This window comes from Melospiza georgiana, chromosome 16 (genome assembly GCF_028018845.1).
Source record: "Melospiza georgiana isolate bMelGeo1 chromosome 16, bMelGeo1.pri, whole genome shotgun sequence".
NCBI lineage: Eukaryota > Metazoa > Chordata > Aves > Passeriformes > Passerellidae > Melospiza > Melospiza georgiana.
In genome coordinates, this window is record NC_080445.1 from 106077 (window position 1) to 120712 (window position 14636).

Genomic DNA, 14636 nt, shown 5'->3' on the forward strand with positions numbered 1-14636 from the left:
GATGGCAACAGTGACCCTTCCACAGGTTGTGTTGGAGGAGTCCATTTTATTCCGTATTACGTACACAGAATTGCCAGGTATTACTATAACTAGGCTTTTGTAACAACTCAGTGATTTCATTGCACCTTTTTGCCATATTCTAACCAACTTCCATTTAACCTGACAGCCAAAGACGACATCGACCTTTGAACACGAATGGGTGTAGTGGTATGGTCTGCACTGCTGTGGCAGAAAACGTTTCTTTTTCCGCTAAAGTGTATCCAGAAATCTTTTTAGCATATAGATGAAATAGCATGTTCTTAATACTGTATTTAGTACCTTTCTTAAAGCACCTTGCAGCACTGGTCTTGAGCTGGTTTATATTCACTCCAACTTCTACCACACTTGATCAATGAAAATAGCAAAAGCTGGGACTAGGCGCAGAGAATCTTTAAGTTCGTGTCAAATACTGGTCGTACCAAAGAAGTGTTATAAATGTTGTCAGAAACTAGCTAACTGTTCTCATAAGGGTGTGCCCTCACTCTACTACAATGTGTTTGCTTTAGGGCACAAATTGAAACAAAGTCAAGAATAGTCACAAGAAGGCAAATCATCTTTGTGGCATAATACATGTTCACTTTAATTTACATTAGGTACCATCCAAGTTTCTTCACAGAGTGTAATTCCAAATTCCTGTATCGCCATGGAGGTGCTCATCATCCTTTGACCCATTAAGAACTGATGCCACTGCAGTTGCCAGTTGGTGCCTTACATACTCAACACTGGAATTTCCAGCTGTAAAATTTAGTTTTCATATGACATCAGTTATTCTGGCTTTTAAACACCAAAACATTTTTGTCACAGAATTCACTAAATAATTTTGAAGTCATTTACAGTGAACTGAATTCGACTTTTGATTATAGAGTGCTAATCTGCAATAATTAAAAGAACTACTGCAATACTACCAAACAGGTAGAAATACTGTGCAAATTACACTGCTAATAGTTTAAACGTGCAGATAACATGTTCTACAAAATTGCTGTATAAGTTTTTTCCCAGAAAAGTTTCTCAAAGCAAAAAGAAAAAATTATTTTGTCACTAATTTTAAGCTAATTTATTTAGCTCAAAGGTTCTTTGTTTTGTTGAAGTGCCAATTCTGAACATATAACTGTAAAAGAAAAAGATACATGTATTTATGTATATACATGTATTCCTGGACATTAAATTCTCCTTTGACAAATAGTTCATGTAATAAAGGGCATGATGGTCCGGCAGGAATAAGTAAAAACAAACAACCAGAAAACCAAACAAACCTCTCCAAAAAAAAAAAATCAAAAAACAACTTATCTGGAATTAATCCAGATGAGCCGTGCCCCTTCACAGCCAGCACCAGTCTCTTCTACTAAAAACTACATGTGGTATGGTACTTACCTAACAAAAATCAAAGAGAGGGAAAAAAGAAACAGGCAACTTCAAAAAGGGAAGAAAACAATCCAAAAAGATACAGAGAAAACTTCAAGTGTTATAAAAGAAATCAAGCCTTGTGGTTAAAATGCAGAAGTGGAGTTACTTAACAGACACCTTTGTTCTATTAATGATGTAATATCAGTTTCCTTTTGAACTGGCACCTTAAGGACTGGAGACAAATTTCAGTTACAACAGCAGTCAAAATTTTTCTATAAAGCTAGAATTTCAAGTCATCAACAGATTTTTTAAGGACAAAGTAAGTCCTTGTGGACAGGAATCAAAATCTAAGTACTTATTAAAAACTGTCTACTGAATTTTACCTCCAGATATGCCAGATTATTTAACTGTTATTGTGACTGAAAACAGCATTAAGGTATTCACATTCTGAGCAGACAACAATGAAAAAGAATGATACCAAAAAACTCACCAAGATTTCCTTTGTATGCAATACCATGCTGGCCTAATAAAACTCTAAGTTTTTTTATTTCTTCAGAAAGTTGCTTGTATTCCTAAGAAAGAAAACACATTAAAAATAGCCCTCCCACTTTTCAAATACATACCTAGATTGGGAGCTTTTAAGAAAAAAATGCCTCTGCACAGCTGTTACATCTCTTGGCTTTGAAGAACTTAAAATGCTTGTTCCAGGAACATAGAGCAAATTTTAGAAAAAGATACATGTCTGTGTTGCCAAAAGAGGAACCAGCTTTTTTCAAGCCCAAGAGTAAAAATTAGAAATGCTTTCTGTAACTATTTCAAATCTGTCTTGTAACTAGCATTTTATCACAGAACAAATCTTAAGTTTGCCTCAGGACTACCCTTATTTTACAATTATTGTAATTCTGCCATCTGGAAATTTGTAAATTCTTCAACTCTTGGCCTAGTAACTTCATGTTCTTGCTCTCAGCAGTTTCTGTTACCTTACAGACAGGGATTGCTTAGTTCTATTGAGATTCAAAGTATGTCCCTGAAATCTCAGAAAGCCCCTATTTTTTGCTGTGTTTTGGTGTTTACGTAAATAAAGATAGAGCAAAAGAATAAGTATTTAAGATTATGTGTTTACCAAACCAGCCAATATGTCAATTAAGCTATGATGATGCCAAAAAAAGAAATAGAAATTATAAAATACTGTATTGATAATGAGTGAAAAAATAATCATGTGACTGTTCCAGCTCTTATGAGATCAAAATGGTGATCTTTACATCGAAGTATATTCACCTTAACCATGGTTTTATTTGATTATATTCATTAATTACTACGTGGTGTTTTGTCTTTGCTACCTTTTTCAAATAAAAAGAAAACAGCAACTGCCTCTCTGTATTGTAATAAATGAATTCCCATCCATGCTCTTTTTCTGATGGTCAGGTTGTGCTCTTTTAGGCTGAGCACGCCTTCTGCCTCTATTTTCCCCATTCCAAGTCTGTTGTAGAAGAACTGTTCACATACACAAGAGTCATTCAGAAATAAATACAGCCATTCTGCCTTTTGCTTGTGCAACAGCCAATGCATTTTTCCACAAGTCTGGGTAATTATCCACAGAGATAATTAAAAGTGTCAACATTCTCAAGGTTGGTTACACATTTATCTTCACTAGTAATTTCTTCCTGTCTTCATATTGATATTCCCCAGAAAGAGTACCTACAGGGTGTTCATAACCCAAGCGCATACACCAATTCCTTCCTAACCCCTATCTTCTTACTGGCCATTCATTTTTGCTGGTTTGTTTTTGACTTAGGGCCTATAATAAAGATACCGAATCACACTACATGCAGGCTGTAACATATTGAAACCAGAAAAGATAACTCCATTAAGAGATTCAGCTGAACACCAAGGGCATATACATAATGCTCTCCCACTGATACTGTCATATAGTGAAAAGGTGGCAATTCCACATTGTAAACATTATGCTCTGTACCTTACTGCACTTTTCCACTGTTTCAAATTCCAGAGTTATTTTCTTACTCTGTTTTTCAATTTCATTTTCTTCTGTTGCTTTTAGAAGTCCTGCTTCCTCAAAAATCTCTTTCAGAATTTTTTTGTAACCCTAGAAAAGAAAGTTTCCAAAAGGTAACAGATCAATCTATTCAACTCTCATCCCTGCTTGCAGTTTGCACTGGCCATTCCAAGTCCTCAAGCTTCATTACCGTTTCATATAGCAGTTACAGAACACAAAAATTACTATTTGCATACTGCAGAATAAATAAAGGAGAAACTACATACAGAAGCCAGGTTTGGCTATTTGACAGTAATATTTTTTTTTTACCACATAGAGTTGGAAGAATTAATAAACCTGGTCGGTTATTAGTTCATCGTACAGAAGCTGCTCTGCTTCATCCCACTTCCTCTGCAGTGCTTCAGTCAGAGTTGGATAAACTGAAAAATGGAAGTCAAACCACATAAGAACCAGAAGCACTATCCTGCCTTAGTTAATTCCTCCTCTAGTATCACACAAGAATATTTAAGAACTCAATGTTTCTTTACAGTACACAGTCTCCACTGCTTTCAAGAGCGGGGCTTACGCTTAAATTGCACTTCACACATTTAAAGTTTCTGGAGAATGACCAGAATTTTTTCTTATTTCCAGATCCAAGGCCTAATATTCCTTTGGTCAACGTAATTCTAATGGAGCTTTTTTGTAATTTAAGTAAATTGGCAGATACTACAGGGCTTATTCCTACAGTCCAAGAAAAGGAAAGAAAAAAAAAAAAATCATTCACTGGGTCTATACTAGCAATGACAAAAAAAAAATTAATCCCAAATAAAAAAATTAGTTGAGAAATACCTAGGTGTTATAATGACTGGCATTTTAAAAATCACTTCATATAATATGATAATATGTTAACATTTAATACTAATTTATACTAAGGTACTAACTCAACCTAAAAATGGACACTCTGAGGATAGTGTATATGCTAGCTGTTCCACAAAGTATTTTTTTTTTAATTTTACCTAAAAGTGAGTGAGGATGGCACACGAGAGGAGTCTCAAATGTCAGAGAGTAAACACAAGTACTTGGCTCAGACACATAAGCCAATTTATTGCTCTTTCCACAAATAAGATGAACCTAAACATCAGGAAAAACAAAGATGAGCAAAAAATGTCTACATGAAACACCATCACTGATCTATTTGGTGTGTTCCAATGCTAGTAGATGCATTTCTGTACATATTGTCATGTCAAAGATTCCAGCGCCTTTTTAAATTAAAAAAAAATAAAAAAGAAAAAGCATCATAGCAAGCACATAATCCATTTTAATCCATTTATTTTATCAAATGTGAAAACTGTTTTCTCTAATGGGAAATGATTCTCCTGACCAACCATTGTTCCTTGGACTACTAAGTACTATATTTTCAGCAGAATGAGAGTAAAAAGGACAGTGAATAGGACACCTTAAGAATCTCTAACATAAGCACAATCTTCTTAAATTTTATTTCTGACCAGTGTGCTAATTTAAGAATATAAGACACATCCAGACTGCAGAGAATTGTTTTCATCTTTAGATTTGCAGCACTAATATTTTTTGTCTTCAAAATGTCAGTGAAAAATTCAATCAATATCAAAGGTCATACAAGAATATGAATTCTTTCTGCAGTTTCTATGGGAAATAAAGATGTTAAGCAGGCACCTCCATTAGAGTATAACATTTTCACCATGGCCAGGATATGGCAGCCAAGTTGGCAGCTAATTGCAAGAGATTCAACAAGGTGAAGTGCTGGGTAATGCACTTCGATCATAACAACCCCGTGCGCTGCTCCAGGCTTGGGCAAGGATAGCTGGAAAGCTGCCTGGTGAAAAAAGATGTGGGAATGCTGGTTGAAAGGTGCTACTCATCAGACTTGTGCTCCAGACCCTTCCACAGCTCCAGTGCCCTTCTCTAGACATGCTCCATCACCTCAAAGTCTTTCTTGAAATGTCCCTAGTGCTTGTTCTAACACCATAAATAGCTTCTCAGCATGCTACTGTTAACTGCCGAATTCTTGTCCCTCCTTTTTCCTGGATGTTTTTAATAGGCTGGCATCTTGAATTCTGCAAAGAGCTCTTTCTCTTTATTTTGCCTGACACACATTAAAAACCACTGTACTGTATTTCTAAGGTAATAATTATACAACTCTTTCAAAGAAAAAATGAGTTGTAAGTAACCAATGAGAATACATAGGTAAATATCCTCAAAATTTTATCCTGATTCTAGCTTTCCTCCTCCAGTCATTCACACAGTCACTGAAGGAATTCATCTTTATGTTTTCTATCACAGCTTAAATGATGACTTCTTCAGGGTAGGAATGTTTCAGTTTGTAGTCTCACAAGTGTTTGCAGAGTCATGCTGTCTGAATTAGCATAGTTTAACTTATTTTACCTTTGTCTGTCTGCTCTTAGTTTCACAGGAGTCTCCTTCCCTCATCCACATTCCAACAAATGTGTTATTGTCAATTTCCCATTCATGCCAGATTCTGAAAAAAGAGGACACTAATTTGTTTTAAGTTACTGGACAGAAAAAGATGAACCCTCAGGAAGAAAACCAAGAATACCCTTATACCATGTTCAATTTAAGTGTATATACTTAATTTCTGTTGTCTCAGCATTTCCACTTCCTACAGCCAACACCTTGGAAGCAGTGTAGTTTGTTATCCATGTTGCTATATAGGACACATCAAGAGCACTTTTTGAGAGCAGAGTTTTGGATCCAATTTCAGTTTGGAAACCATTTGCAGTTAGAAATCTGTGTTTAAGTCTAGTAAAATAAAGTTTATAGATCAATCCCACAACAAAGTCCATGAGGCTAAGTACCCTGTGCAACTCAGTTTGATTGCAGGATTTTTAGTGCTGATGAGAGCACCTACAAACGCTAGTCTACTTCTGCTAGTCCTAAAGCAAATGATACCCTCAGCATGGTGATGTACAGTTTCCTCACATACCTGCTTACTGTTTTGCACATAGGAGAAAAAGAGATATCTATATCCAAAATATCTAGAAAAGCAATGGTCTGGTTTATACTTAGATTTATTTTAGGTATTATGATTTGGTGGTATTATGATCCAGGGTATTTTTAAATACTTTGGGATACTTTTTTTGGTTCTACATTGAGTGTTTTATAACTTTTTATATTGTTTAACTACCATTAGGTATGAAGAACTCTTTTTCATTTTATATTTGTACTTAACCCAAACTGCAAATAGTTAATGGCCATGAAATCTGTGTTAATATAAGCTGTAGTTAGACATTATTGAATTTTTCACATGAACATATCCCACTTGCAGTTGGCAGGGGTTATTAATCAGTCTCCAGCTAAAATAGGAGGTTAGTATTTATCAACCAAAAAAAAAAAACCCTGAATTTTTCAAGACAGGGTATTTTTAAGTATAGTGTGTTGGGAACTACCATGATCTAAACTGACCAATGCAAGAATCTTAGTTTTAAAACAGCCTCATTTTTACAATCTATGAAGTGGCCTGCTGACAACATAGCTAAAACGTAAAAAGTCAAAGTGCCTCACCCTAAAATCCCACTATACGCATTCCAACGAAAAGTTTGCTCATGCTGAGTGACATTATGGAAAGGACAAAACTCATACTTGTACCTTAAAAGAAGAGAAAAGAAACAGAAAATAAGAAATGTTTCAGACTGGAATAAAAAACTAGTTTATTCCCAGTAAGTATATAAACAAATATCCAAATCCATTACTCACGTGGATTCCACAAAACTGAAACACTTGCCAGCAAGCCTAAAGAGATGTGCAGGGCCTAAAAACATCACAAGAGATGACATAAAGGAAAAAGAATGTTTTGGTTAAATTTAAGCAAGCTACTGTGGTGACAAAATTGTGAGGAGTACGTGACAAATTTAATTTTCTGCTGTACATAAGGAAATTTTTATATTTCATATGAATTACTGTAAGTTCTCACTAGCACAATACTGGATTGCAGCACGTTCTTTAATGCTTTTCATTCTCACTACCCAGTGAAATAGATAAGCCTAATTTGACAACAAAAATGAGAAACCTGTGTAAAAATAAAACATTTGGAGGTGAGGTCCATAAAAGAAGTCATCAGTGCAGATCTTGCCAAAATGTAGAAATCACTGAAACTCTTGCATGGCATCTGTCTCCAAATTCATCCAAACTCTGAAAGTTTATACTAGCAAAGCTCATTTGTTCAAAATGTTGACAGTGCTCCATATTAAAGTTTCACTGAGATTCTCAAACTGGATTTTTTTTTTCCATTTGCCTTCATGGTCTGATCCAGGTAACATTCAACAAGATAAAACTTCTGCCGTCAGACAGGTCAGCAGATGTAATTCTATTCTTTTTGTATTGACTACAAGGCTTGTTGCCAAAGATATCCAAGACTGGAAACTTGTTGTTAAAAGGAGGAAGAAAAGTTCTGAACTACATGCTAGAGAAGTACTTCAGTATCTCTCGTAGGTGGAAATTTACCTTGGAATTACTAAATATTAATGAGGAAAGTAGAAATGAGATAACAAAGCAAATAAAGTAAAACCCCATCCTGGATGCTAATTCCCCACTGTCAGGATTGTGTGGGTACTTTTTCCAAGTATCTAGACAATCAGTCCTATAAACAAAGGTCAGACTACCAGAAACACGCCCTCCAGAATGCTTTAACCACTGGGATACAGGGATACTGGGATACAGGCAGGTGCTCTTTCCCAAGTATTCTTCTGACTGCATGATCTTGCATTTCATTCTAGAGATGGGCTTGGCCAAAGGGTTTGCTCCTCTACTACATGAAATCTGTGCCTCAGTGATTAGCATGCTCTCCCCGCCAATGAAAAACAGCAGATGTGAATGTGTCCATAAGGAATGCATTAAACTCATGTCTCCCTTTCCAGGGCAGATGCTGTAGAAGAGAAACTACCAGAATTATTACCCCAACTATTTGTAGAAGAAAAGAAAAAGGATGGTTTCCATGCTAAAGAAATAATCGTGCAAGACAGGGTTCCATGCACACTCCCAATTTTTGGCTACATGTAAGATCCCACAACAAAGAAAGAAGGATTTCTGGTGTGCTGTCCTTTTTTCCTACTACTTTTGGCATCTTCCCATTCGGCATTCTATTACTAATCCCATTTCTAACTATATCACATTTCACATGCAGTACATGCAGAATTATACACTTGAGCTTATAAAATGTGACAAGAAACATTAAGCATAATCACATTCAATGTCGTCATATCAAAATGCCTTTCTTGAATCTCAACAAGGTTTAAATTTCTGCCTAAGGTTAGCAGAGAGACAAGAGTTACTCCCTTTTGCTTAGTCTCTGCCTTCAGTGTTTATCTGCTCTCCTCTAGAGATGGCCTAAAATTTCATACATTCCTGTTCATTTTGCTTAAGGGCTGCATTTATGTTGCAACACGGAGGCTGCATGTGAAACTGAGCCCCTCTGACTGGCTCCAAGACTACTCTTAGGACTTTTTTCTAAAACTATTTTTGGATAATAAGTACTACCAGACCACAGGATTACTTTTATATGATAATCTCAATGACGTTGAGGATTGTGTCAAGAAAAAAAGAGTGTGTACTATGGGTCAAAATGATCTGTTACAGGCTAGAAAAACAGAGGATAAAATGTATGCATAGTCCCATCACAAAAAAAAATATTAACAGCACCGAGACCTGGAACCACCAGTGAAGTTAATATACATTTTAATCCTTCAGGAGCACAATGAAATATATTTGCCCGTGCTTATTTTCCATGATGCCTAAAAAACTACAAGCGAAATTCGGTTTTCTATACATAAAGTCGAAACAGACTACTTGCACTGCAAACAACTGTTGCTAAATGATGAAAACGGCACCAAAAAAAGAAAAAGGTAACGGTTGCATATACCTGATAATGCAGACGGGGATATCTTTGGCTGCAGCCTATTTGTTTGAGGCAAGAATGGGTTATTCAACCTTTCAAAAGAAGGAAAGTTAAACGTTTAAGGCTGAGTTATGCATCTGGGCGTCCATACATCCTCCCCTACCTGTATGTCTCAACACCGACGGCCGCTGCCCGCGGGCCAACAGCGGGGTCTGCGGGAGCGGCCCGGCCCGGCGCCCCAACCCCGTTGGAAGAAACGGGCTAGAGCGTGCACGACGGCAAACAGACCCGAACCCGTGGAGTGAAGGTGGATCGCGGGACGACCCGGAGAGCAGGCGGCCACGTACCCGAACGTATTCGGCTCCTCCACGATCTTCATTTTTCCCGCCGAGGCGAAGAGACCTGCTAGGAGAGAGCAGTTGGGAGCGGCGGGATGGGCCAAGGCACCGGCGCGCCCGCCCGCGCCGCGGCCCCCGTACCCACCAAGCGCCGCGCTCAGCGCCGCAAGCAGCACCGGAGCCGCCATCGCCTGCTCCGCGGGAAGCGGAAGTGCGTAAGGCCAGGGGCGGTGTTTCTGCCGAGCGCGGCCATGGAGCGCGGCCGGCGCGGGGGCCGGCGCGGGACTCGCAGCCTTGAGACTTTCGCGGCGGAAGCGGAGGCCGCGCTGACAGGTGCGTGAAGCGACGCAGGAGAGGGCAGGCGGGTCCTGCCGAGCTGTGCCCCGTCACCGTTGAGCATTGATGTACACCTGATGTTTTCAGCCTGCCTGGACGGCGAGAGGGCCGCGGATGGGGGCGCCCGGGAGGCCAAGTTCCCCTGCCCCCTTGCCATGTGGGAGCTCGGACACTGCGATCCCAAGAAATGCACCGGGAGAAAACTCGCCCGGAAGGGGTTGCTGCGAACCCTGCGCCTCCGCCAGAGATTCCCGGGCGTCGTCCTGAGTCCGCTGGCTACGGAGTACGTCTCTCCAGCTGACAGGTGGGGCCTCGGTGCCTGTTGGCAAAACCCGGCGGCGAGGGAAGTGGGGGAGCTGCAGACTGTTGAGGGAGAGCACTTCGTTCGAATACCGTACTGATGTTGTATTAAAGAGAGCATTTTAACCACTGATACATGGCTGAAACTCTCATGGAATAAAATGGACCTTATTACGTTACAGTGACGCATGAACATGAGAAACAGAGTCGTTTTATCAAATCAGCTTAATAGTTTTACACAGCTAGTATCAGATGAGAAAAGCATCTATAGCTCCCAAAGAAAAATCCAAGTGCACGTCTTGTAGGTTAATTTCTTCAGAGCACAGCCGTGTACCTGCTGTGTCTTTTATCATGCTGTATTTAAGTTCTTCGGTAGACAACACAATGTGTTAACACAATGTGTTTCTTCAACTGTGCCAGCAGAATTTTTATAAAGATACACGTATCAGAGAAAAGATTTATCTTTAGAAGCAGAGAGAAGCTAGCAGAGAACCTTAATCAGAACTGTAGTTGAAAGTGTAGTTGAAGGTGTGAACATTACTATTCATCACACTTCTGTGACATTTTTAAACCTAGAATTAATCACATTTCATTTTTGGGTAAACCTTTTTTTGCAATTTGTATGTTTGGAGGAAAACCATGCTACTGTTCTTTCTCATTGAGTCTCTATTAGAGGTTATTGTAAAGCGTATGGGGTTTGATTAAAAAAACCAGGGGATGTATGCAAGTTTGTTGCCAATATAAAGCAGCAATTGGAATTCTCACTTCATCAGTATAATGGTAACAATTTTTCAAATACATTTCTTTTTTCCAGGCGTGTCATTGCTCAGAGTGGAATTGCAGTCATAGATTGCTCATGGGCCAAATTAGAAGAAACTCCCTTTAACAGAATGAGGGGGAGTCATCCGCGGTTGCTGCCTTACTTGGTGGCTGCAAATCCTGTAAACTACGGTCGGCCATGCAAGCTGTCCTGTGTGGAAGCTTTTGCTGCAGCATTTTGCATTGTTGGTAGGCTCAATTATCTGATGGCAAGTATGGTGCTAGCAATTGCTACATTCTTAATAAAACAGAAGAGATGGTCGGCAACAAAACAAACTGTAATGTTGTCATACGGGTCGTCACTTTCTTGACTTTGGGATCAAATTATCTAGCTTTCCTCCAGATGTGTGTTACCAGTTGCACTGAGGTATCCCTGTGGTATTCATGTCAGCTATTGAATGGGACACAAACTGATAATCCTCATTTTATCTGGATGGCCCATAACGTTAGAAAAGCTGTTAAAAAAAAAAAAAAAAAGAACACAAATGCTTAGGCAAGAATGCCTTAATGAGAGGTAGCAGCTGGCTGTTAATAGGGCGAGGTCTGGGTAAGAACAAAATAAATTGCCCTCTCTTGTGACGTTTTTCAGACTCATCACAGAACTTTAAAAGAAAGTTCTACCATACTGCAGACAAATCTTATCTTCTGAAAATACTGTATGGTACAATTGATCTTGTACTGAAGGGCTGTGGGAGATACTGCTTGAATCATTCATTACCTGTACAAAATACTTTTATGTAGCACTTGCTAGAAGGCTATGAACTGCTCTTGGATTCAGTTCCATGTTTCAAGTTAAAGTGAAATCTGAAAATATTTGTAGTTTTTCCAGAAGTTTTAATACCCGCACACTGAAAGAAACACTGGCAAATAGCTTTCTATTGTATTGACATGAATGCACATCCTTAACTAGAAACATGTAAGCCAAGTGAAATCTCACAGTAAAGAAGAAAACTAATAAATTATTTTCTGTTTTAGGATTCCCAGATCTAGCCACCATTCTTCTAAGGAAATTTAAATGGGGTAAAGCATTTCTTGACCTGAACAAAAATCTCTTGGAAAAATATGCAGCCTGTCATTGCCAGGACGACATGCTAATCATTGAGAAGGACTTCTTAGCCTGTGTCCAAGAAAAAAAAGACGAAGAAGTAGGTAAGAGACAAACAGAGAAACACTACACGGGCCCTTTTTCTAACTAGTTTTCTTTCCAGTATTTTCCTTAAATCCCATAAAAACATTAGCAAGGTGGAAGGTAAGTGCTTTGCTGATATGTGTTGCACTATCTTTATACTGTGCTAAGTGTACCTGTTAGCCCATTTTTTTCAAGTCAAGTAGGGTGGAAATAACTAAAGCAATTTAATGCATAGAGTATTCACAGCTGAACCGTAAAGCAGTTACCCTTATTCAGCTAACCAAAATGGAAACTTAGGAGCAAAAAGAAAATACAATGCTTCCTTGTTTTCTATACAGATGTTAAAAACGGAGTATGAGTAAAAAGACTAGTAATTGAGAAGGAACTATGAGAGAAATATATGCATACAGTCAGACACCAAGTTAGTTAGACATAAATCTAAGAAGGACTTTTAATAGACATATTTATGTAGTTCTCAATCAAGATTTTTAAAATCAGATCTATTAAGAGAATTAAAATAATTTATAATAAGTACAAGTAGTTTATTCACAAAGTCTTCCAGTAATTTACTGCAGTCCCAGTATTTCAGGCTGTATTCAGCTGAGTGCTTGGTCTCATTCAAGACAGCATAAAGAAAGGCAAATAATCAAGAAGATATGAAAAGGGATTATCCTAATTAACATTTTCCTTTTATGGTGATTAAGCCCTTAAAATAGGCCAGGGCTCATACTGCAAGATGGTCAATAGCGTTCACTTGTTCTAAACTTTGATCTCTTTGCCATGATACTGAATTAAACCATCCTCCTGGTGGAAGCCTAACTAGGTACACTAAACTGAAGACAGCTCTTAAGAGGCAACATGGCTATGCCACTTAAAGCACACTTTCACCTACAATCCTGTGTATTTTCTGGAACTGCAGAACCAAGACTAGTTTGACTTTTCTGACAGTTCTTCCCAGCTACTTCAGCCAAAGTAAGCCCAGCCCTACCCTTACTCAGCAAGAGCTAAATCTGGACAGCTGTAATTCACTTCTCAGTGGACATCAGCTAACTAGACAGCCATTTTAGAACTTAATGTTTTCTTACCCAAAGCCTTAGAAACCTACTTATACAATCTGACCACCTCTAAAGAGCTACAGGACCCCTTGCAGGGGGTGAGGGAAAAGAGTGAAAAGCCTAAACTGGGCAGGCAGGACTTGGGTTATTTTCTCATTTCCCCCAGTTTCTCCTCTAACAACTATGGTAAACTTATGAGAGATGTGGACTAGCCTTTCTGTGCCTTCCCCTCTCTGCCATTCATCTATGAAAATGAAATAAGACCATTAAGAAAATGCTTTTTTCATCTTCTTTTTCCAGATCCATTTGATGTTGACCTAGAAAAAGAATTTTCTAATCCCAACAGGCCAGTCAATTCCTCAGGGTAATGAAATTTAATTTAAACCATAGTTTTACTTACTATAAGTTATTTTGCTTTTATAATCTTGAAAAACGTTTCCAGTCTAGCACCAAGGAAAGAAGACTCTGAGGAGGACAGTGTAAGCAGTTCAGATGATGCCACAGAGAGCAGCGAAAGCATTGATGAGAGCAATCCAGAAGACATAAAAATCCCCAGTAATCCCAAAGAGTTGTAACGTCTTGTATAAAGAAATTTTTTTGCGACTACTTGAGTGTGTCTTGTTCACCTGTAACTTGATGCTTAGCAAACCTCAGTCTCTATGCAGGTTTGTGGGTATTTTTAGGCACGAGGTGTTTTTAGGCTCTAGGTTATTAAATTTTTAGGTAAGTATGGAACATTAAATTATTTTGTAAGGAGTTTGAAGCTTAGTTACAAGTGAAAAAATAACCCAGTATTCTAATCGATGTGTCTGGAAAGTGGTTTATAATAAACTTCATTATTAAACTAACAGTATATTAGGTAAACTTCCTTAACTTCTGGTCTGTATTTCAGTAGGAGAACACGACTATGCTATTGGCCTGTTCATGGTAACTACCAGATAGGGAGTCTCTTGACTTTTTGCAGGCTTGAATCTGCCGTATGTATTTCAACTACTTCATCTGTTTAGAATAAACTGAGCTAAGCCTGAAAGGAAAAAACACTTCTTGGAACTGCTTTAACATTTCAGTATGTCTTTTCAGGAACTTTAATTGTTCATTTTAGTTATTTAGATACAGTCCTAAGCAACAACAGTGTTTTTGGCACTTCATACTCAGAACTGTACTATGAAATTTCGCATCACAGGTTCATAAGTGCTATCTCTGCGCATTTTCATCACTCAAAGTGGCACTGTACCAAGTCAGAAATAAACATTGTTTGGCCCTTAAAGCTTTGTTATAGACTCATACCAGCACTAGTATCTCAGGTCACTTTTCCCAACGCCTGCCAGTTTGTATAGTGAAAATGAGCTGTTAGCAGTTGTTTTCTATATATTTAAATAGAATACTCTTTGGAGTT

The 14636-nt window shown here is 38.3% G+C and overlaps 2 protein-coding genes across 2 annotated transcripts; one reads left to right on the forward strand and one right to left on the reverse strand.

Moving 5' to 3' along the window:
- Positions 1–594: 594 nt before the first annotated feature.
- On the reverse strand, positions 595–10433 carry LOC131090195 (N-acetylglucosamine-1-phosphotransferase subunit gamma-like). Its single transcript, XM_058035390.1, is given in 12 exon segments — positions 595–774; positions 1874–1955; positions 3359–3487; positions 3734–3816; positions 4393–4507; positions 5798–5891; positions 6935–7018; positions 7127–7181; positions 9288–9355; positions 9611–9665; positions 9747–9947; positions 9950–10433. Coding segments are annotated over 12 exon segments (1575 nt in total). The 3' UTR covers positions 595–649.
- Positions 10434–11127: 694 nt separating this feature from the next.
- On the forward strand, positions 11128–13846 carry TSR3 (TSR3 ribosome maturation factor). The gene is made up of 4 exons (XM_058035394.1): positions 11128–11245; positions 12032–12205; positions 13541–13604; positions 13683–13846. Exons 1-4 carry the CDS (start codon positions 11128–11130, stop codon positions 13813–13815), a joined length of 489 nt encoding a protein of 162 aa, XP_057891377.1. The 3' UTR covers positions 13816–13846.
- The last annotated feature ends 790 nt before the right edge of the window (positions 13847–14636 follow it).